Source organism: Micrasema longulum, unplaced genomic scaffold (assembly GCF_059751315.1).
Source record: "Micrasema longulum isolate JH-2025_06_02 unplaced genomic scaffold, ASM5975131v1 h1tg000140l, whole genome shotgun sequence".
Taxonomy (NCBI): Eukaryota; Metazoa; Arthropoda; class Insecta; order Trichoptera; family Brachycentridae; genus Micrasema; species Micrasema longulum.
In genome coordinates this window covers 225,232-249,980 of record NW_028277346.1, presented here as the reverse complement: position 1 = coordinate 249,980, position 24,749 = coordinate 225,232, and the positions used below count along the sequence as shown (strand labels likewise).

At 34.1% G+C, this 24,749-nt stretch overlaps 2 protein-coding genes across 5 annotated transcripts in view; one reads left to right on the top strand and one right to left on the bottom strand.

Annotated features, from left to right (window-relative positions):
- Positions 1 to 152: 152 nt before the first annotated feature.
- On the bottom strand, positions 153 to 18,861 carry Vps53 (vacuolar protein sorting 53). Its single transcript, XM_088242458.1, has 9 exons — positions 18,039 to 18,861; positions 14,503 to 14,624; positions 12,284 to 12,451; positions 11,941 to 12,064; positions 9,480 to 9,592; positions 7,716 to 7,892; positions 5,798 to 5,933; positions 4,399 to 4,561; positions 153 to 1,918 (listed from the first exon to the last, which is right to left on the bottom strand). Exons 1-9 carry the CDS (start codon positions 18,712 to 18,714, stop codon positions 1,111 to 1,113), a joined length of 2,487 nt encoding a protein of 828 aa, XP_088098584.1. The 5' UTR covers positions 18,715 to 18,861; the 3' UTR covers positions 153 to 1,110.
- Positions 18,862 to 19,464: 603 nt separating this feature from the next.
- The window catches only part of LOC148284214 (uncharacterized), a 73,669-nt gene continuing 68,384 nt past the window's right edge, over positions 19,465 to 24,749 (top strand). The window contains exon 1 of one of the 4 annotated variants that reach the window (XM_088242457.1): positions 19,465 to 19,686. In XM_088242457.1, the coding sequence (XP_088098583.1) occupies positions 19,607 to 19,686 (80 nt within the window). In that variant the 5' untranslated portion in view covers positions 19,465 to 19,606. The remainder of the gene's footprint in view (positions 19,687 to 24,749) is intronic. The other 3 variants (XM_088242456.1, XM_088242454.1, XM_088242455.1) reach the window with 3 other exon arrangements.

The window sequence follows — 24,749 nt, the reverse complement described above, 5'->3', positions numbered from 1 at the left end:
TTTCTACACAAAATATCTATGAACTGTGCCCAGCGCCCAGCCTGTTCTCGGTGAATGATGAAACTTGCCGATTACGTCAGCCTATTCCTCCATATCACTCCAGAACACTTGCCACGGGACCAAAATACGATTCATTGATTGTATTATTCATATTGACGTTCGGTCACGATTGTAAGATTGGCGACGAAAGTTCCGATGATTGTGGCGCTAGATTATGAAGCCATCGATTGTAAGACACACCCTTATTTTTAGAGACCAAAAAAAATACTACAGCATTTGATTGTTGCGTTGCAAGAAAATACTGGAATACGATGAACTCTCCAATGATGAATATTCCCTTAACTTATGCCAACTTTACATTCTGTAGCTTTTCTGCGCTCCTCTGCATACACAATAACTATCTTTTCAATGAAGCACCATAATATAGTCTCGCAGAAAACTCCTACTCAGTTGGAGTTGACAGAATAAACGATGTTGTGCTTCGATGTGTATTTGTTAAACGTTGGATAAACAGAGCAAACATTTCACTTGAGTAACTGAACTGACTAACTGATGAACAAAGTACCTGGACTAAATATACAGTAATTGTTCAGTGTTCACTTTACTTCCTGGTGGGGACTTGAGGTCGTACATTATTTCCCTGGCTGTCAGCCATTTGATATTCGTGCTTGTCAGCAGTTGGGATGTTTTGATAATCTATTGTTTGCATATAAGAAATGCATGATTTAATTTCTGCACTGTCTTTAATACGACAGTAGGTCAGATGACAGTGGGAGTTCATTTCCTACAGACATTTTAAATTGTAATTAGGGACAATGTTTTAATTCAAACTCAAAAATGTTCAAGAGTGGCTACAGTCACTCAACTATCTGCTCAGAGATGATTCATTATGACTGCGTAATTTTTCAGCAATTATAAGAGGCTCTTTGTGGACACCACCCAACTAGGGAGCAGACATGGATGGAATGATAAAACGCTTACCAAATCCACAGATACCAAAATAGGAAACAACATGCACTTTATAATCGAAGAAATATGGTAATTTTACACAACTCAAATACAGTGAAAATTTTAACATAAAAATCACAATTTTAATGCTTCGAATATTAATTATTTTTGACTAGGAGTCACTTGTTTAGATTTCTGTTTAAAAATGGCGTCCCAACTGCCCGCCTGTATGCGATTTAACTTCACTCCTTTCATTTCTAGAACCTTGTGGAATTCGCTCAGAGAACATTCCGGCAGGAGGCTGACATATCTCTCTACAAAACTCTCCATGGGCGAGTTCGTATCGCTCGCGTTCGTCAGAGGAGCCATCACCAATTTCAGAATCATTTCTGCGTTTGTCATGCTCTTGACGACGACTTTAACAAAGCGAGGTGGAGCCGCTCTTTTAACCTGCGATCCAATTGACGGAAGATCCATTAAAATTGTTTTAAGCATGTGGGTATCGAGTAAAAGCTGTTCAGATCCCACGGTACTAATCGGCTTACACTTGTATATATTTTGGATGAATTTCGGGATGAAAGAGTTTGCAAATTCGACGCAGAATTGCGTGAAGTATTTTCTAGAAGACGTAAGATTATCTCTCAATACGGGGACGGTAGTTTTTAGGTGCGATATGATCTGTGTTATATAAGGGCTCTGGTCGCCGACAGTCTCTATTGTCTGCCACGATATTTTCGTCATGGCGAGTAGCGAAGGTTCGCACGCTATTTCCAGATCTTGAACGAGGAGTTTGATCGAGTTCAATATGATCTTGTGGAAGAGGTACTGTTCCTGGGATAAATCCACCTTCTCTGCGAGACCTGGTGTCACTTTTTCTTTCAGCTTTTGCTCCAGATGAACTGTTGTTTCAAGGCAGTACTCCGCTGTGGTGATGATGCAAGTAATGCGGGATAACTCTTGTTTTGTGAATCTAAAAAAACAATAAACATCAATTTCATTTAACATGTATATTTATGTCACCCAGAAGCCGTACAAATGCTAGTCAGAATTCACCCATTAATAGGGCGATTCGCTCGCTGATAATATGGATATATTTGTCTGTACATTTCGGCCCCCATATACACATTGAGGACTGTGTGAGTTGAAATACTCTCTTATGGTAGAGAGGGTTCAGAAGAAATTTCTTCAATTTATCTACACGAAGGAATGTGGATATTATCCATGGCTTTATCCCACTGAGTTCCTCCAGGGTATGCTCGGTTACAACAGTTTGAAGACCAGAAGGAATGTGTATTTAACTACGCATTTCTTTTGATTGTTGCTCGGTATTATTGACAAACCTGAGCGGAGCATTATTTATTTATTTATTTATTTATTCACACTCTTTATCAAAATACAATTCCATGTTCAATTTGCCCAGCTAACAAGGGTACATACCCCGTTCCAAGCTAGGCAATAACATTTTAATATATTATAATAGTTAACAAATTAATATAGAGCACAGACAAACAAAATATAAACTTGTTCGGATACACATTTTGATTCATATACATACAGACATACACATATATACACACATATATATAAATATACCCATATATACACATGTACATACACACACACGTACATACACCCATGCGCATACACATACATACATTCATAAAATCATAGACAATTTATTTATGCGAAACTTCATGGTTGTCATCTATAAATATATTTTTTTAAAATTATTCCTTATTTTTTATATTTTATTTTTGACATCCAGTAAGGTTCTCCAATCCGTGGCATGCATCAACTTTTCTGACTCCCTACGACCAATGTCACGAAAGAGCGAGGTCAACACCTTCCGTAACTTGACAACACTCCCGTCTTTCCACGATTCTGGCAAAAGGTTATGGACCTTTTTGCCTACGTTATAGTGTTGTCTCGATGCCAGAACAGTGTTGACCCCTTCACTTAGTAACAGATCCCTATAAGAGTATCTTGTATTATGGTTGTGGTTGACGCTCGGGTAAATGTCTCTCTTTATGTGTGTAACCACTACCGTTCTCAATATATACTGTTGAATAATATTCAGTACTCTGAATTCTTTGAAGAGCAAGTCACTTGGATAACGAAATGTTTTTTGGATATTAGCTTTTATGTTCCAGATAATTACCTTAGACAGCATACACATAGACTATTTCACATTCCAATATGCAGGACCAATCTGCCATGGTTATGCCTGTTGGAAGGGCTATCTCTATGTTGAACAATATTACTTTGGACATTGAAATTTTTCACGTCTCTGAGGGAGTTTTTCGCTACAAGATTCTCTTACTTTTTTAACATATTATTATTCGCTAGATATAACTATTACGAGCGTTAGAAGCGCTGTGAACGCTAATACTACGGATCACGTGGTACCAGCTATTGCGCCGGCAGTGCCCCTAGAGGCGAAGAGAAAAAGAACTGGTCACGTAGTAGACGGACTGGCCAGCAGCATTGTTGACCCTTTGGAGTATATTTAATTTACACTTTTTGTTGAAGCTAGCTCTGAATTATTTTTTGCAAAAAAGATTACAATAGGAAATAGATTTACAAAAAAATACACAAAATATTCATTTGCCAACGTATTTATTTGAAATAAAAAGCATTTTCTTTCTACTATTATGGTTGTTTAAAAATCGGCTCCGTATGATATTTTTTAACACACAGTCCTGGATGCAGACCATGTTTTCGTGGACAGGTTTCGCAAAACCACACCATTTATTTTCTTCCACCTTTTTTATTTCGGTCACTGCACACTGCAGTCTTTGAAACCGCTTTTTTCTCTCTTGGCTAAGAAGTGTGGTTTTCTATCTAAGCATTCTTCCATGTCCAGAGTACAAGGTCTTCCTATTTTTTCCGCCATTTTCCAAACATTGAATGACAGTTTAACAAATTTGATTTCTTTTGTTCCGTAATTTCAAATAGAAATCTGTTTTATCGGCTATTTTTTCTTTGTTTGTAGGTAAGCTTAATTTGTTTTACAACAAATGGTAGTAAAAGTATCGTTTTTATGAAGAAATAAGAAGGTTACCGCGTTTTTAACATGACAGTTAGTTTGGGCGGGTGGCTCCCGAGGAGGACCTCGAGGGTTAATATAGTATTGCGCAAAGTAATGCTGTTGAAATACTGAAAGTTTCTATTATGATTAAATACTCAAAGATACCTCTAACATTATGTATGCCTACATGTTACTTTTATATATAAGTACCTAATTTTACTGACTTCTCGTTATTATTATTTCTATAAGTATGAATTAAGATACGCTATTTTGTATGTACATAAATATAAATAAATAAAATTGAATGTTTAATATTATGTGGCTTTAATTTTACACATCAGTCTAAGATTCAGAGATACTTAAAATATTATGAAAGATTTTTCTACAATTGACAGTAATCCAATATGGCGTCATTTCCTCACCGAACACAGTCTCCTTCGCGCAAGAGAGATTGGAAGTTCTGCATGAAGGTGGAAGCCGACAGGTCCTTGGTGATGGAGTTAGCCAAATTGGCTGATGGCAGTCCGCCCTGCAAAACGCTGTTGGCGTAGCTCCGAAGATACTTCTGGAATATTGCCGTCAGACCTGTGCCGAGGAATAGTAAAGTTTACTGTTGTATAATTTGACAGTGTCCGGGTGGACGAAGATAGAAAAAAAAGTGAATTATTATTAAGGAAAAATATTTTAATAATAAATAAGGCTTATGACCTGTCATTGGCAGGTTCAAATGGCCACTTTACACACTGTGTAAAATTCACCATTCTGCCCATATTTGAACATCTATGTTCCTTCTATTCTTTCATCTGTTGATGTTTGTGAAGTTAAAGAGCTGAAACCTTTATTTATGCGGGTGAGATTCATCTAATTGAATTATTTCACCTACATACTAGGCAACGCTTGAAAATGTTATTTTTTCAATTTCTATACTTCTTCACGGACCAGGTGGATTTATCAACAATATTTTGAGTTGGTCCAAATTTTGTAGACAAGGACTGGATTCAACTCCCTGGGGAGCTGTTTATATGAACACATAGTGAGTAAAGTGGCCACTTAAACCAGCCATTGACAGGTCATAAGCCCTGTAGATAATAACAATAATATTAATCAAAGTTTATTAACAAAAACAACAATTACTTTATTTACTACATACACACTTAGGTAAAATATTTCTCTGGATCATGTCTAGTCTGCCTAACTAGGTTCAACCTGTTTTAAGGCAGACATTTTATGAAAAATAAACAACGACCTATTAGTTAATTTACTATACAGTTATACAATATTAATTTATTAGGAATTTATTTTTAGTAAATTTTCCGATTTTTCTCGACCTAAATCCAGTAACCATTTTTTTACAAATTTGTTAAATTGAATCCGGGTCGTGGTTTTGCAATTTTTGGGTAACATATTGAATATTTTGGGGCCCAGAAACCTGAAATTTCTTTGCCCGAATTCAGAGTTTGTGATAGACCCCATGACCCATCCTCTAGTTTGACTTCTGGTAGTGTGGGAGTGTTCCTTTTGGGATTTGATATAATAATTTACTTGCACAAACATTATTATTCTAAAAATATATAATTGTCTAATATCTAAGATCTCGAATTCCTCAAATAACTTGACGCTGGGGTACCTGAAGGGCTTTTAAAAAATTATTTTAATGATTGATTTTTGATCAGATTCGAGATCCTAGACTTCTAAATTACCTTCTCTTAAATGTTCTTCATCTCTGTTGTAATATGTTGATAAAATTTTGACAATCGGACTTAATTAAAAAATTCCGTTATTTTCTGAACACACCTCGTATTTGAATTTGTCTGTTTTTACCTAACATGGGTTGTCCAGTGGTAAGCTGTGAGCACTGCACCATACACTTTTTGTAAAACAGGAATAGGTCAGCGCAACTCGGAAGAACACTGCTCTGCCCACTATCGCCTGTTCCCGCTGGAGCTTGCTTCGCATCCTGGAAATTATCACTATTACATAGAATTAAATAGTCCAGAAACTGCAAATGCAAATCAAACTGAAGCCAGCCGACAAAATTGCGCACAAGTTACTCTGTAGACGTCGCTTAGTACGCAACTGGCGATTTAAATTCAATTACGCCGTGTTGAGGTCAAAATACTGCTGGGATAAAAGGGAATAGGGTGGGATCACATTTCACGTGTAAGTGGCGAATTCACAATTAACATTATTTAAGAAATAGATTATTTTACCGTTTGTCAGCTTGTTAAATAAAACGAGGCGGATTTTTTTTAGTATTACCAGGGTAGTCGAATTTTTTACCCAGCTTTCTATCAATAAGCCTTAGTACAATATTAAACTGGATTAATTTGTATTTAAATTTATTTCAACAGAGAGGGAAAACACTTTTGAGAAGGGAATATGGAAGTCTAGGCATTTACAGGGCTTGTGACCTGACATTGGCTGGTTTAATTGGCCACTTAACACACTGTGTAACATTCACCATTCTGCCCATGTTTAAACATCCACATTTCCTCAACTCTTCCATCTGTTGACTTTTGTAAAGTAAAAGAGCTGAAACCTTTATCACGTGGGTGAGATTCATCCGGCTGAACCAAATCACCTACTAGGCAACGCCTGAAAACAGCATTTAGACATACTCAAACATTGTTGAATTACTACCTGGTAAAAGAAGAAGTATAAAAATTGGAAAATTTCTTCTTAATAGCAATTTTATATTGTGAGAACTTACTAATTGTCCTTATGGATAATGGAAGAAGATTTTTTTGCAGCATCAGGGTGGAGTATCTAGTAACTCTTGTATTTGTAACGGAAGGTAGAGAATAATGTTTACGTGCGTATAGTAACAAAGTTTTTACATAAAGTTGTTTTATAGATTTGACATTAAGATTTCATCATCAAATATACCGAGGGAGCTACTTCTGATTGGGACTCTTAAGATATTTTTTATTAAAGCTTTTTGTGCAATTATTATTTGCTTGATCAGCGTGTCATTTGCACATCTCCATCCAATTATCCCATATTCCAAAACTTTAAAAACAATTAGCTTTGATATTATGTAAATTTACTGAATAAATATCATGAACTTCACACTAAAGCTAGGGTTTCCTAGGACAGCGGTGCCCGTATCTTAACGGCCGTAGTGAACGATGATGCGGTGGACAGCCGTCCTAACGGTGACTAGAGAGTGGTTTCCTGGGAAAACGGTTTTCATAACATTTATTTACACCGTTTCCCTAGGAAACCACTCTCTAGTCACCGTTACGACGGCTGTCCACCGCATCACCGTTCACTACGGCCATTAAGATACGGGCACCGCTGTCCTAGGAAACCCTAGCTTAACATTCTTCTAACATAAACTTCAACTATAAAAAAAAAGGGTCTAGATTTCTAACTGTCTATGGACTCTGTAGCTGCAGAATATGTCGTAATCTAGAATTTATGTGTAATTTAGTTAAAAATAAACCAGTCACGTTATTTGAAAAATATAAATGGGAGCTAGATTTCTAACCGTCCGTGCGCTCTGTAGCTGCAAGAAGTGTTGCAATCTAGCGTATGTAACTATAATTGTATGTATACATAATTTCAAATTTGTAAACTGTGAAGTGATATACTATACAGAGCAAAGTACACACATCTGAGTGTCAATATCTAGAGTGATATTTTGAATGTAATTTTCGAGTTCATAAATTAATTTATGTCATTGAAGCGATGTCTGCGTAATACGTGAAACAATTAGGTTAAATGAAATGGTCGTTACCTGAACAAATCTTTCCATCAGCTCTGCGAGGTTGACATCCAAACTTTCTATATAGAGGTACAAATAGGGTTCAAAGCAGCTCCCTATGAGACCGATGAAGGGAGACTTCTCTGTAGGAGTGGTCTGCGATACTCCATCGGGAAGGTCCTGGACGACTTCTAACTTATCTACTGATTCCTGAAATTATTTAAAGGCATTATTTTCAGTATGCAGAAATCTTTGAAGATTATCAATACTAGAATTCAAACCGCATTAGGATTTCATTCATTTATCCATCTCATCCTGCTAAAAACTCTGCGATCTAGAGTATGCCGATGATGCGGTTATAATTGACGATTCAGCCAGGGGTCAGCGGGTAAAATATTTAAAAAAACAAAACTTATTTAAGTAGAAAAAAATACAAGGCATTAGTTTCTGACTGAATTTCGTAAATTACTTATATTTCTAACATATTGCAAAAGAGAAAAAGGAGTCTCTAAAAAGTGGGAGTAACGGGGACAGTTGACGGTAAACGAGCACTAGAACGGTCTTGTACAAGATAGACCATCCAAATGACGGGGTCCTCATTAAACACCGCCTTCAACTCGATCCAGGGCTGGGAGGGGAGGCGTATCATACTTCTAGTGCCCGACATCCCATCAGATCATGACACTATAGTCCTTAAAATATAGCTCGATTAGAATGACATTTGTCAGAAAAAGTGATGACATAACTTTGTAGTGACGTCTAAGGAGTTATTTATATTGACACACGAAAAATCGTTTGTATCTGGCGTGTTCATTTATTTTTTTTATACAATGCTTGACACATAAATCAACATAAATATATAAAATCAACTTTAAAACTAAAATAAACCTAATTATTAACGACGTTCTTACAAGGTTACATCATTTTACAAAAACGTTAGAGATGGGACAAATTGACTAATGTAAATTGATTGAATAAAAAAATAATTCATTTCATATTTAAATTTATTTCAACAGAGAGGGAAAACGTTTTTGAGAAGAGAATATGGAAGTCTAGGTATTTACAGGGCTTACGACCTGTCATTGGCTGGTTTAAGTGGCCACTTTACACACTGTGTAACATTCACCATTCTGCCCATGTTTGAACATCAACATTTCCTCAACTCTTCCTTCTGTTGACTTTTGTGAATAATTTGTTTTTGTGATAAAGGTTTCAGCTCTTTTACTTCACAAAAGTCAACGGATGGAAGAGTTGAGGAAATGTGGATGTTCAAACATGGGCAGAATGGTGAATGTTAAACCATGTGTAAAGTGGCCACTTAAACCAGCCAATGACAGGTCATAAGCCCTGTAAATGCCTAGACTTCCATATACCCTTCTCAAAAACGTTTTACCTCTCTGTTGAAATAAATTTAAATATGAACAACTCCCTAGGGAGGAAATCCAGCCAGTCTGCAAGCATTTGGACATACTCAAACATTGTTAATTCATTTCGAGTAGTTCATGAAAAAAGGATAAATGTCTTATTTTTAGGTGAATAATTGTGTTAAACGCACTACGAGTATAATAGGCTTGTTTTTGCGTTTTTATATCAATTTTCGGAAACAGAGTTTTGTGATTGCATGAACAAACTGATAAAATCGATTTGATCAGTGATCAGTAATTTCTCATCACTAATGAAGTTAGATTGACAGCTGTCATTCTAATTAAGCTACATTTTAAGGACTATTAGCACTAAGCAAGTCGGGGAAGATTAAAAGATCTGATGATTGAAGATTTCCAGATAAAATGAAGTTACCGTGTCATCATCAGCATTTTCAAAAGGGTTGGTAGATTTTGGTTGATTGGATTGTGTTTTTTCTCCACTGCTAAATAGCTTGTTTGGTTGCGCACCATCTCGTAGAGTTATTCCTGTTGAATAAATACATATTATAATATGTACAATTTACACCATAGAAATAATTAAAAAAACATGCTTAATCTATTTATTCCATAAATTAAAATCTGTTCATTATTACAAGAGTTTTCAAATAAACAAACCAACCGCATGATACCCGACGGAGAATAGCCTATTTCACACATATCATTTTAATCTAAACGGCACTGTAAATTTATAGTGGATTGACATTTATTAGATTCGTTAGTACCTATTTAACCCTTACGCTGCTACGCAGTTTTTCAAGAATCTAATCAGAAATCTTATTATTAATACATTTTAAAAATATTTTATCGAATACGTTGTTTTCCAAACACACTACTGTTTTAAAAATTAATAGCAATTCCAAGAAAAATCTTCCATTTCATAAATATCTAATTCAAGCCCAGTGGAGTGAGCAAGATAGACAACTCGTGCCGCCCGCAACACATTCTCATACAGCGGTTGTAAACCCTTTCTTAATCGAAAATAAAAACAAACAAAAATGATCTCGCACAGCATTCACGTGCGCATTGTTTTAATAGTTATTATTGAAATGTCAGTATTATGATGGTTTTTTTGTTGATTGTGGGGCAAAGTGCCCTTATTATCAAACCTACCACTTCCATCAATGCATGCTAAACAAAATTTGAGTAAAATATATCTTGGATGATTCATATGAACAAGTGACGTCGTTCAAAGTAGTTCGTTTTTATTAAAATATTTTTTATTAATTTTCAAGAAACTTTGCTGTACAATTTAATGTTCGAATTTTTACCGCGCGTAAGAAAACATTTTTTGTATAAAATTTTCCGTAGGGCTGAAATCGGTACGAAACTGAATAATAACCCGTCGAATAAGTAATTTTCATGTTTTGAAAATGTTTTGTACCACTGACGGTTAAGTGCAACAAGCAGTTCCCGAATTCATTTACCCTTTTAGGGATTATGACGTCAGAATCAGTCTAGTTAGAACTTTATGATAGGGATTAACAACAACGATGTATCGTTGTTTAGCAGTCTAAGGGTTAAATATGATAATATTTATATTTTCGTTTTTTTTTATCAAACTCCATAGTTAATGACGTTAATAAAAATATCAATAAAAACATGTCAGTTAATATATTATTTTAAAAAAAGAAGAAATATTAGCGATCTTATAATTTACCCAAATATTAAATAAAAAACTATTAGAAAATGGAAAACAAGTTGGGGTAGAGTGGGGTTCGAACCTCAGACCTCTGATCCGTTAGTTCGCTAGTAATAATATGAATATATTCTTCTATTCACGTGCTGAAGTCAGCTTTGTGAAACAAAAATACTATTGCGAAATGTTACGCACAGTGATTTAAAGAGTGAAGGTATGTATTTTATTAATCGTAAATTTATTTAAATGGCGGACAAATTTTATGAACTGAAATATTAAAATGAATGATAATTAATTCCAAGAGTGAATCACAGCAGTTTGGGTGATTTTATTTTAAAACATAATTTTCAATTCTTGATATGAAAATGCATCAGAAGAAAATTATTTTAATTAATTTTATACACAAGGTCGTTAAGAAAATTAAGTAATTTCTATCGTACAAGTACGCCCCGTGGTCAAATGGCCAGCGCCTTTGCCTACCGCGCCAGAGGCCTCGGGTTCGATTCTCGGCAAGGTCAGGATATTATAATCCCCTCTGTTGCGTGTGCAGGCTGTACAAAAAGGTTCATTATCACAATTGTATTTTCCTAAAAGAGTAACCAGCTGAGGCTCTTAGAGGCTTGTCAGCAGGCAGGATATAAAGAATATGGAATGAAGTTATGAATCATTAAATTGGTGACCATTTTCAACGAGTTGTAAATAACAAACTATTAGAAAATAGAAATCAAATTGGGGTAGAGTGGGGTTCGAACCTCGGACCTCTGATCCGTAAGTCCGCAACACTAGCCACGGGACCACGACTCGATTCAAATAATAAAGTAAAACTTAACAAAAGAGCTTTTAATGATAATTTTATCAAAATCATTATTTAAATTTAGCGAGTACTCTCAGGTAAAAATCCTGCAAAAGAGAATCACTGGAGATTAATCGGTCTCATGGTGTACTGGTTATTACGTTTGCCAGGCATTCAAAAAATAAATACTTGTAAAACACTGCATTTACACAGCGGTCCAGTCTTCGTGAATATACGGTAGATTGTATTTATGAATAATGATTGTAATAAAATAATTTTTTGTCACACACGACAGCATACTTCTGCATAGCATCTTGTCTGCCAATCTGCCTATTGACCGTAAGATCATCCTTTTCAGAAATAAATGGCTTTTGTTAACACAATTCAACAGAGATTTTTACTTACCAGTGAAGCGTTTATCTAATAAACTTTCAAAGTGGAATGTCTTTTGTATAGCGTAGAGAAGTAATTTAACATCTATCTCCTGTTTCCTGGCGACCATCACTTTTGACAGCTCCGATTTGGTCATCTAGAAAGACAAATAAATACAATAATTAATGGATGACATTGTAAAAAAGTTTCAAGTGATGAAATCTAAGCATTTAGAGATCATATCTAATCAGATCATATCAGATCTATCAGAGAACTGGGACAAGACAATATTGTCCTATCTACCACATTGTCCACATGTAAAAGACACTTTAGTCAGGTCAAGTACAGATAAGAGAATGAATGTGATGGTGCTTACCTTACAAAACTCAATAACAATCATCTCAGATACTTCCCATTCGGGGGGAAAGATCGGCCCAAGAGATTCTTCAAACTTGATGAGATGTCTTTTCACCCACGCGTAGCGTTTGTCTACTTTATCTAACCACGCTGTGTCCTGATTGGTGGAAAACAAATGTCCGTATTCCTGGAAAACAAAAAGGAATGAAAAAAAAAGAACCTTTTGGTGCAAGCTGAAAATACATGACTCTGGCTGTTAAAAATTAACAGTCTTTGGCGAAATCCATAGACATGTCAGAAATTTAAAAAAATAACTACTTATCAATCAAATTTAAAAACACTTGTATTTTTATTGATAAATAGCTACATACCTACACATAATTAGACTTTGATTAGTTATAAATTATAAATAGTTTTTTTTTCTGTTCAGTGACAAATAATATCATTTATTCATTAAAAAAATTAATTAGTAATATTTATTTTTTATAGTGGAAAAATTTCAATATCATTTATTCATTTAAAAAAATTAAATAGCAAAATTTATTTTTTATAGTGGCAAAATTTCAATATCATATCAAATTTTAAAATCATTATGTCGTATTATGTCATATTTTTGTACGTTTTTTTTTTTATTATTTTTTTTTTTACAAAATATATAAAAGAGGTAAAACAGAGTATACAAAAAATAAAAGATAATTACATAGCAATGAAATACATATTAACAGTAAAAATAGTAAACAAAAATCCCACAAAGGCATGGCCTGTTCGTGGGTATATAAATGTTTATGAATTTTTGCTCCTATAAAAAATAGACGGGTCTCAAACGTCTAATGATTGCTCCATGGCGCTGTCTTAACTGTCAAACTTTCCTCCGAGCTCAATGTCAAATAAAAATTGACTTAATTTTTTTCATATTTTAAATAGGCTTCTGTGGTAAAAAGTGACCACCTCAAAACAATTTAACCTAGCCGGATCGAATCGGGGGACTCAAATCACATTTAATTCAATAACTTGAGTATTAGTGGAGCGAATTATTTTATATTTTCAGTTATCTTTAAAAAAATATTTTTTTGGTAATTTTAATTTGTCAACAACTTAATTTAATAAAATAACATAAAATAAAATAGATAAACAGACAGCTAAAATTCATCCTGCAGCCGGTAAACTCCTGGAAATGTTAAAGCTAATACACGATACGTTGTGAAATAGACTTTATTTTAATTTGTTAAATAATTTCACTGGCTCCTCTGTTACATTGGTACATGTTGCTTAGTATGTGAAAATCCTTGCTTCACTATTTATGTGTGCAGTTATTTAAATTTTAAAATTTATTTTACATTTGTTTATTTTGGACCAATTACATTATATTGTTTTTTACCGAAGTCTGATGTGTAATGTAAAATCTGTAATATTTTACCTAAAAAAATAAGATACAAAAAAATATTTAATACCGTAAGATGTGAAGTAATTCCGGTAAAATAGAGGGATTGGGAAAATATTGAACTGGCACCTAAAGCGTAAAACTGATCACCTAACCTTCTAATTGACAAAAAATATACATACACGCTTCAATTAGTGCCAAAGCAATGCCCTATGCACAACTGGGTGCGGATTGGGAAAATATAAATTATAATGTTGGGTATTTAAAAAAAACCTATAAATAATACATTTCGTGCTAACATTAAAACATAAGAGTAAAACAAAAAATATATTTTCAAATAATTTATGCCTGCCACGCACTGTTGCGTGACTATTTCTTAGAAGTTTTATTCGGCGAGATACGCTGCCCCGTGTGGACCAGATGGGACCACGCGACAAGACGAAATGCGTAATATTTTGTTCTATATGAATATGAATAGGTGCATTCGGGTAATTTTGGACCCCTTTGGAACCGGCGTAATTTTTGGAGTATCAGCACGGGAAAGGTTAAGATTGAAACAAAATGCAATTAAATGAAAAAGTGCTCGCTTGCACATGATTATTATCACTTCCAGATATGTGTATTGTGGAGAACAGATGTACTTACCTTAAAACTTGAACATACAGTGTCGATAGTGTATCTTCATGATCGCTGTGGAGAATTTATCTTCGACTATACCGTCATAGTGAAGGTATGATGCTTAAGTACGTAGATATGTGTACTGTGGGGTACGCGTCCATCGATTTACCTACCCAAATCGCTTCCCTGATTTGAATTGTTATAAATATAAAAGAACATAAAAATTAATAAAGCTTTACTTGTAATTGCATTCCAATAAACCATTTCAAGAGGTCCTGTTTAACTTGCGGATCTAAGGTTGATACAACTAAACACGCTTCTGCTAATGTCTTATTTGGTACATAGTTCTTCGAGGAGGTAGCTAAAACATAAATTATACATTTATTTTACTATTATATATAAAACATTTAAGTTTGTAAGTGAAAATTCTTGATCGAAGTTCATTGCAATTTATTATATAAATAAAACACGAGTGATACTTTAATCCACAAATTTGGAATATCCAGTGACCGGTTTCATCGCTTTCGCGACATCTTCGAGACTGGTATCTTGCCAATCATTTAATAGAAAACAAACATTCCTTCGAATTAAAAAATAATGTAAAATTAATTCATATTGCACCCAAAGGCCATAAACTTGACAAATTAGAAATTCTCGAAATTAATAGATTAAAAAATAAACCTATTTTACTTACTTAATGAACAGATAACACAAGTGCATTCTCCATTACTTTACCCATTGTAATATAATTTTACTAATGACTTTTTACCCTTTGTTTTTCAGAAATCATTATTTACAAAACCACACTCACGAAGGATGAGACACCAAAAATAAAATAAAATACTTAAACTCATTAAAATAGCATTATATCAATTCATTAGTTAACCCATAGAAAATTTGTTGATAATGATCCTTAAGATAAAAATAACTTTATTTAATTTACTTACATATAACTTTGAATTATGTATCCTTACCTCTGTTCTGTATAAATACATTTAACTTTTTAATAAAGATACCAGTCTCGAAGATGTCGCGAAAGCGATGAAACCGGTCACTGGATATTCCAAATTTGTGGATTAAAGTATCACTCGTGTTTTATTTATATAATAAACTATTATATATGTTATATTGCCAAAAAAAAGACATAATTCATACATCAAAAAACCTTTTTTTTTTTTTTCATAGAGTCTTTATTCAATAAAATATACACATTATTACAATATTAATACATTATAAAGAAAACAAAGTATTAAAATATATTTTGTCCCGATAAACTATTCTATAATAGTTTGTCATCGGGTGCTCAGACATTAGTTTTAATTATTAATCAAATAAAAAGAGTACAGATATAATACTGTATACGTATAAAATAATGAATATAAAATAAATTAAAATAATGAACAAAAAAATTATTTAAAGAAATATATTCTTTTTTGAAGTAATAAAATAGAGTAAAAAATAAAATAGATACAATTAAAATTAAAGAATTGCAATTTACTAGAATATATTTTGAATATAAGAAAAAAATTAAACACATATATAAATAGTGTGTGCTCATAAATGTAATTTATTTATTCGACGGACTTATGCAGTCCATTTTAACGCTAGTAAATATAATTTCTAATAATAAATACAGGCACTTATAAAATAAAATGTAACTAAATAAAATTAAAGCTACGGCAAAAAAAAAAAAAAAATTACTACCTCAAGACAAGATCCATGGCCATGCTATTTTGCTTAGCAAACGATGTTGCACCGATTCAATATGATTTATCCGGCCTATATAGAAGGGAGACCAGATCACGGATAAAACAAGATAAAAATCAAAACACGATAAAAAAAGAGATATAATGATTCCTCTTGAAAGAAGAATGAGTGGTATAACTGTTCACTGTCTTCTGTATGCTGATGATGCCGTGCTTCTTGCTAGCAGCAAAGAAGACCAGCAATTCTTGGAAACAAAAGTCTATGATGTATGCAAGAAAAGCGATTTGCTTCTGAATGTTGATAAATCGAAAGTAATGGTTTTTGAAAGGGATGAAAATAAAACTAAATGTGAGATCAGAGTGAACGGAGATATTCTGAATCAGGTAGAAGAACTTGTGTACCTGGGAAGTATGTTTACTAGGGATGGAAAGATTGAGAAAGATATTGAAAGGAGGGTGAGTGCCGGGAACAGGGTGAACGGTGCACTGAAATCTATTTTGGCAAACAAATGTTTATCACAGGAGGCAAAACTAGCAGTTCACAATGGAGTTCTAGTGTTAACTCTAATGTTTGGGAGCGAAGTATAAAATTGTGAAAATAATGATGAAAGTAGGTTAAATGCTGTCAAAATGCGATCCCTCGGGCGAATGTGTGGTAAAATGATGAATGATAGGTGCACAATTGTTGAGATCCGTGAACTATGTAAGGCTGAAACTTGCATTATCGACAGACTCAAGAAAGGGGTGCTGCGTTGGTTTGGACATGTAGAGCGAATGAACGGCAAAAGAATGGCTAAAAGGATCTAGGATGTGAATGTTGATAGATGCAGAAAACGAAGAAGACCGAGAAAGACATGGTACGATCAAGTCCATCAAATACTTGAAGATGGAGTCGAACCCAGGACCTCAAAAATGGTAATATTATATTTCTGAGGATAGAACTGTATTCTTAATCCACCTGGGCCCAGAGGCTAGTGTACCTAATAATCCCTTCCGATTGTTCACTATTACAATCTGATTTACTGTCTTTCACCTGGTGCTCATCCAATAATCTACATCTCAACTTAAGTAAGTGCAAGGTAATGAGATTTTTTCCTCTGGAAAATCCAATCATATACAACTACTCACTGAACGATGAAATATTATCATCTGTGTCTGTACACGAGATTTAGGTATTATACTTGACACTAAACTTTCTTTTACAATTCAAATTGAATATGTTATCAATAAATCCTTAGATTTATTAACAAAAGCACAACTGACTTCAAAAATATCAATACCCTTTAAACTCTCTTCTGTTCCCTAGTTCGCCAGCACCTAGAGTATTCCTCTGTTATCTGGTCTCCATATTATGATGTTCATATCAAGAATATTGAATCAGTTGAACATCGATTTTTAAGAAAGATAGGTTTAGATAGATATTCAGATACCAATATACATAAAAATCTTCTCTTCAAAACCGACCTTCTAGTCCTATTTAAAATTCTCCACTCACTCTTTGATGCGCCTGAACTATGGAGCTCAATAAAATTAAATATCCCTACTAGAAACCTCAGACAAAACTTACTCTTTGATACCGGTAACCATAGAACGCCTCTGTGGTGTAGCGGTCAAGACGCTCGACTCACGCACGGAAGGTTCCGGGTTCGATTCCCGGTGAGAACACAAAAATTAGAATGTGATTTTTCTCAAGCCTGGGTGTTCTGTGATACAGTAGTTCTGTGTAATTCACTACTGTAATTGGGCCTCCGGCCTGTTGTGGTGCAAAAATAAAATAAGAAAATAAGAACTAACTATGGTTTTCATTCCTCTATGCCCAGAATTCTTAGGTCTGCCAACAAACATACCAGTCTTAATTTCTTTGATAACAAGTTGTCTTCTTACATACGATCACTGAATCAAATTCATTCAGGAACACCTCTCTCACGCTTCCACTCCCACCAAGTCTAGTATATGCCATTGTGTCTTTCTACTTTATTTTATTATAATTTTCTGTGTATAAATGTGTCTTTAAAAATCCCTGTTGGGCATATGTATAAATAAATAAATAATGATAATATAATACAAACCGGTGAATGAGTCTTTAAAATCCGCCATAATCTGCGTGCCGAGTTCGTTTCTAATCTGCGAGACTTGATCGTTCAAATCTTTGATTTGTTTTATATCAGTGTACCCCTCGAAGTGGCGTATAACCTCCAAAATGGCCTGCAGAGGCAGCAATATTTCCTTATATAAACGCTTTTGCGTCAGCGTCTTTAGAGATTCGATACCACCGACCAACATGTGCAGGTGATTTAACGTAGTAATGGCGGCAGTCAGGTTGCATTTCGCACAATCCAACTGTTTTATTTCGCTTGTTATTTCTCTTACCATGTCCTCGCTTTTCTCCGCCTTCTTATTGATGTCTCTCACTTGGATGGCGAGTTCTCTGATCACTTTATGCGCCTCTTCCAACGACTTCTGTCCGTCTTGTCGCGAGACATTCTGTCCGCGAACTAGCGTCTCGATTTCGTCGTCGATCGTGCTGATCTTGTACTCCATTTTAGAAATAACGCTATCTATATTTGACAGACTCTGCTCTGTGGGGAACAGCGAATTAATGTAATTTATTGTATTAAAATCCGGGTTATCAAGCTGGTCGGTGTTCGGAAGAACTTGCTCGATGACGTTTAAAACTGAATCCGGGAATTGGATCTGTATTGTCCCGTTAGAGTCTTTATCTTCCTGTAGATCAGAAGGATCCATTTTGGATGAGTTTTAAAAAAACAACTCTTTAAGAAAACAAACGCATTTTTAGGAAAAACGCGATCACAGATTGCACTGAAAACGTAAAAACACAACAAAAAAGGTTAGTTTTGACAGCTTCTGTCAGAGGCAGACGTCAACGACATTGTTCGCAAATGAAGTGGAATAAGGATGTTCGATAATTGCACACATATTTAGACCGACCCAATATATATTTAATCCTATGAGAATCTGCCTAGAATGAGAGTAGAAGAAAAATATTCTAAATTACTTACGTTCCATTGGTGAAGCATATAGTGTCCAAGAAACCTCTCCAGGCCTCTCTGTCTGCGGCCAACTTCTGTGTGTCCTCCCAAGTAAGGTCCGAGCCCCATAGTGTTAGCCGTAGACGTCTAATTTCGTGAGAACCTAATGAATGCCTTGGAAAGTAAGCAAGCGTGGTCAAGGTTCGCGGTAGGCTGTTTTTTTTTAATAAACGGCCTAAGCCAAATACAATAGTAACATTAAGAAACTAAATAAAAACAACATAAAACTATATGGCAAAGACAAACAAGGGCAATACAAACACTAATTTCAATTTTAAAAATACTAATAACGAACGTGTAATTAATTATTACTAATAATGAATATAAAGAATTTAGACTCATAACGAATACACTGATTAAAATTCGTGTTAACGTTATTAAAAATTGACTTTTGGTTTCGTGCCCAAGTAGAGAGGTATTTTAATACAAAGGCAACACCATTGCAATCTGACATTTCTCTTCGGAATTCGTGCTTCAGTTTTTTCTGTCGGCCGCGGTGTCCGTGCGTGCGTTCCGCGAACGAAAATGTGAAAGAACAGTTGTTTATTTTCAATTTTCTTTCAAAATTCTGTGTGATATTGTGCAATATGACGCGGCTTACAGAAGAGATGGTCGTGGCTCGCTCCAAGCAGTCTGATTTGGGATCTATCAAGAAATTGAACTGTTGGTGAGTAATCGGAAGTGATTTTAAAGCGATTTTCCGATAGAACAAAGCTGGATTGCATTGTTTCCCACACCGTTATGGTAAAAGGTAATTGGCTCGACAATCCAATATACGGACAATGATCTTAAATGACAGTTCGTTCAAGGAAATCGACAACTTCAGACACGCATGTCAATTTTGAAAATGAATTCATGCATATTTATGCGGGTTATCATTTCCTAGCGATAAACCTTGAATGTCTGCATTCCTGTATCTAGCAGCAATACGGCAGATCTTTGTATATTTAAAATATGATAATTCTCGAGTTGTTTTGGTCGACATTAAAATAAATCGAATTATTAGGTACCTACATGCATAATTTCAACATTCAATAATAAACTATTACAGCAGAACTCAGTTTATTCCGGTCATCCGGATTGTCTTATATCCAGATCGTTATCAGGAAATAAAAAATTAGTTGAGTTGAAAAAGTTTTTAATTTAAATTTAATAAACATATTACAACAGAGATTAAGAACTCTTTAGAGAAGGGAATATAGAAGAATATGCATTCACAGAGCTTATTTATTTTATTTATTTATTTATTAATATTTTTCTCTTACAAACTACAATAAATTAATAATAAAAATAATGTGACCTCACTGGGGTTATCCGTGCCGAGGACACACATAATAAACAAAGAAGACTAACTTAATAAGCAGAGATAAATAACAAAATATTCAGACAGTTTTAAAAACAATGTATTTATGTAAAACTATATTATTATATTACAAAACGCGCAATGAAAATAACAAAAACCTAACATAAGCTATACACTTGTGAAGCAGGTGATTCAATATTGGTTTGGGCGAATGAGAACATCCATTTACTTCTACCTAGCTCCACTATCCATTTTTTATGACCTGTCATTGGCTGGTTTAAGTGGTTATAACAATATTTTCAGGCGTTGCCTAGTACCTATGCAGGTGAAATAATTCAATCACATGAATCTCACCCGCATAAATAAAGGTTTCAGCTCTTTAACTTCACAAACATCAACAGATGAAAGATTGAAGGAATATAGATGTTCAAATATGGGCAGAATGGTGAATGTTACACAGTGTGTAAAGTGGCCACTTAAACCAGCCATTGACAGGTCATAAGCCCTGTAGATGCCTAGATTTCTATATTACCTTCTCTTAAATGTTCTTCATCTCTGTTGTAATATGTTAAAGTAAGTATTTATTGACATACATGTATGTATTGTGAGATAATTAATGAAGCTTTATAGTTTTATAACTTAAGATAATTGTTGTCGAAAATATATCAATAATATTATAACAGATTTATCAATAATATTATAATATTATTGTTATCAAAAACATCTTTCACTTTGTGGTATGACATTTTACACTTATTTGTTTATAAATTTGTATAAACCACTTAATTTTTTTTTTTTATTACACTTTGACCGGTTTCGAGGTTACTACCTCATCGTCAGGAATTTAACTAACTTGCTTTCAATAATGGCTATGAACTAAATTTAATTGACAATATTTTGAATAAAAAACTTAAATTAAACTATAGAAAAAAATACTTATACAGTCCCCAAAATATTTCCAATAAAAATGAGAACTGGCGTAGAATTTTGTACATTAATTCATTTTCTAATAATATAGCACAAATTTTACCTAACAATATTAGGCCAGCTTTTTATACTAATAATAACATAGGTAAAATATTAACAAATTGTAAAGATAAGGATGATAAATTAAATCATTCGGGAATTTATAAATTAAATTGTTTAAATTGCCCAAATTTCTATATTGGAAAAACTTCACGTAAATTTAAAGTTAGAATCAAAGAACATATAAGATGTCTGAGTAATAATAATTTTTCAGAATTCGCAAATCATCTTATATCCGAAAACCATGAATTTAATCAAGAAACGTGTGTAGAAATTTTGCATGTCAATAAAAATGGTTTTCGTTTAGATAATTTAGAACGATTAGAAATTAGTAAAGCCAACAATCAAAAACTTCAAATAATAAATAATCAATTAAATTTAACTTCGAGTCCTCTTTTAAAACTATTCCCGTTATGATTTATTTTATCTTCTCTCTCTCTCTTTCTTTCAATTTTCTGTCTCTTTCATACAATATTTTATTATATAAATAGCAACGCGTGTAATTATAAGTTAGTTAAATTCCTGACGATGAGGTAGTAACCTCGAAACCGGTCGAAGTGTAATTTAAAATAAAAAAAAGTGGTTTATACAAATTTTTTAAACAAATAAGTTTAATAATATTATAAGTTTAAATATGGAGTTCTACAAAATAAACACCAAATCAATCAATCAATGAATTATTATTATTATTAATTCCTTCAGTGCCTTCGTAAAAATGGGCCTATCCGCAGGAATTAATTTAGGTCTGAAAGGTTTAACTATTGTGGAAATATCGGAAACGGAAGCGTTCCGCCGATAACCGCGCATTTTCCTTCATTATACCCGCCATTAAACATTATATTATTCGAAATTCGAACGCCTTCACAGTTTAGCGCTAATGTAGCCAATATCCGCGCATTGGATGCTATAAACAATGAATGATTTGCAATAATCCCTCTGATCATCTCTCAAACTTCTCGGTTTTATCGATAGAATGACGACGGACTTCAAAAATATTACTGTTATCAAAGCTCTTGACTGCTCACTAGTTCGACCCCATCTGGAATACGCTTCTCCTATTTGGTCTCCATTCTACAGGACTCATATTGACCATATCGAGTCTGTCTGTTTTCCAACACCGTTTTCTAAGAAAAGTGGCGTGGTTGCTCGGCTTACAAAGGGGTGATTATTCCTATTTTGAAATAGAGCAATCTCTTAATCTGTCTTCATTGGAGAGACGTAGAACTGAGATGGACATTATATACATTTTCAAAATACTCAATGCAATAAGTGATGTCCCATCTCTGTTGCAATCAATTTCTTTTCATATTTCCAACCATGTCACCAGAAGTCAAAATCTTCTGTTTATAAAATCTTCTAAGAGCAACTTTGGTTTTTATGCCCCAATGTCCAGAATGTGTAGATTAGTTAATTCATCACACGACTTGGAATTCTTTTGGATAGATCTTCCGGCTTTTCGTAGATCTCTTCGCGACTAAACAGTGTGGGATGAAGTTGGATTGGCATGGTTTGGCTCAAAGTTTTAGGTCTTTCGTTTTTATGAATATATTGTATACCATTATTGTATTGACCTTGTTTGTCTTTGCAACGTAGTTTTATGTTATTTTTGTTCAGTTTCTTGTATTTGTGCTTCTTCATTTAACTGTTGTTATTGGCTTAGACCGTATATATAATAAATAAGTAAATAGGGAAATATCACATACTACGATAACCGATGAATATAATATGTTAAATAGATTTCGAATAATCGATTGTATTTTTAAGTTTTCATACAAAACTTCAAAAAATAAATTATTAAAAAAGATGTCCCTACAAAAACGCGACATGTTTGGCCTTGATAATTGTGATGTCAAGATTTGTGACGATATTTAATTTAAATTTAAACGGTCACAAACAAAGTTCAAAATTTACGCGAATCGTAACGTATTAGGGGCGTGGTCAATGCAATGGACTGATTCCGCGGGAATTCGAAATTATAAATTTATTTATTTTTATTCAATCTTACATTCGCGGAGACTGAACCGCTGTGCACGTGCAAACCACGAGCCCACTGCGTGATATCGCATGATTGGCCCATTTCACACCACGGCATGATAATATACAATACAGTGGATCGATATTTATTGTTTTACAATTATTTGTTTATTTAACGCCTGGCAAACGCAATAACCAGTACATTATGAGATCGACTAATCTCTAGTCGATTTCCTTTTGCAGGATTTTTACCCGAGAGGACTCGCTAACTTTAAATAATGATTTTGATAAAATTATCATTAAAATCTCTTTTGTTAAGTTTTACTATATTGTTTGAATCGGGTTGTGGTCCCGTGGCTAGTGTTGCGGACTCACGGATCAGAGGTCCGAGGTTCGAACCCCACTTAATTTCCATTTTCTAATAGTGAGGTATTTACAACTCGTTGAAAATGGTCACCAATTCAATAATTCATAACTTCATTCCATATTCTTTATATCCTGCCTGCTGACAAGCCTCTAAGAGGCTCAGCTGGTTACTCTTTTGAGAAAATACAATTGTGATAATGAACCTGTCTGTACAGCCTGCACACGCGACAGAGGGGATTATAATATCCTGAACTTGCCGAGAATCGAACTCCTCCGTGGTGTAGTGGTCAAGACGCTTGACTTACGCACGGAAGGTTCCGGGTTCGATTCCCGGTGAGGACACAAAAATTAAAATGTGATTTTTCTCAAGCCTGGGTGCTCTGTGATGTAATTCACCACTGTAATTAGGACTCCTGGCCTGTTGTGGTGCAAAAAAAAATGTAAAAAAAAAAAAAAAGTAAAACTTGCCGAGAATCGAACCCGAGGCCTCTGGCATGGTAGGCAAAAACGCTGGCCATTTGACCACGTACTTGTACGATTTAAATTACCAAATTTTCTTAACGACCTTGTGTATAAAATTAATTAAAACAAAAATATTTGTTATGCTTTTTCATTTCGAGAATTGAAAATTATGTTTTTATTAAATAACCGTTGTAATCACATGTAAAAAAAAATCACCCGAACTGCTGTGATTCACTCTCGGAATTAATTATCATTCATTTTAATATTTCAGTTCATAAATTTTCTCCGCCATTTTATTTACGATTAATAAAATACATACCTTCACTCTTCAAATCACTGTGCGTAACATTTCGCAATAGTATTTTTGTTTCACAAAGCTGACTTCAGCACGTGAATAGAAGAATATATTTATATTATTACTAGCGGACCCGACAGACGTTGTCCTGTCCGAACGTTGGCTTGCCCGCTATTACCTCGGAAAAAGACTTCGTTGATAAGTAGGTACCAAGGTACTTGTTTATGGTTGAATTCAAAACATAAAATAATTAATTTTCAAATATAGAATTCTTTTTGCAAATGTCAAACTCGGCTCTTCTCAC

Excerpts from the sequence above, each read along its gene's own strand:
- Vps53 (XM_088242458.1), bottom strand. The coding sequence starts at position 18,714 with ATGGATCCTTCTGATCTACAGGAAGATAAAGACTCTAACGGGACAATA. Across the intron at positions 7,893-9,479 it reads AAAATGCTGATGATGACACG|GAATCAGTAGATAAGTTAGA; the intron begins GTAACTTCATTT and ends AAATAATTTCAG. Across the intron at positions 5,934-7,715 it reads TGATGGAAAGATTTGTTCAG|GATGCGAAGCAAGCTCCAGC; the intron begins GTAACGACCATT and ends GATAATTTCCAG.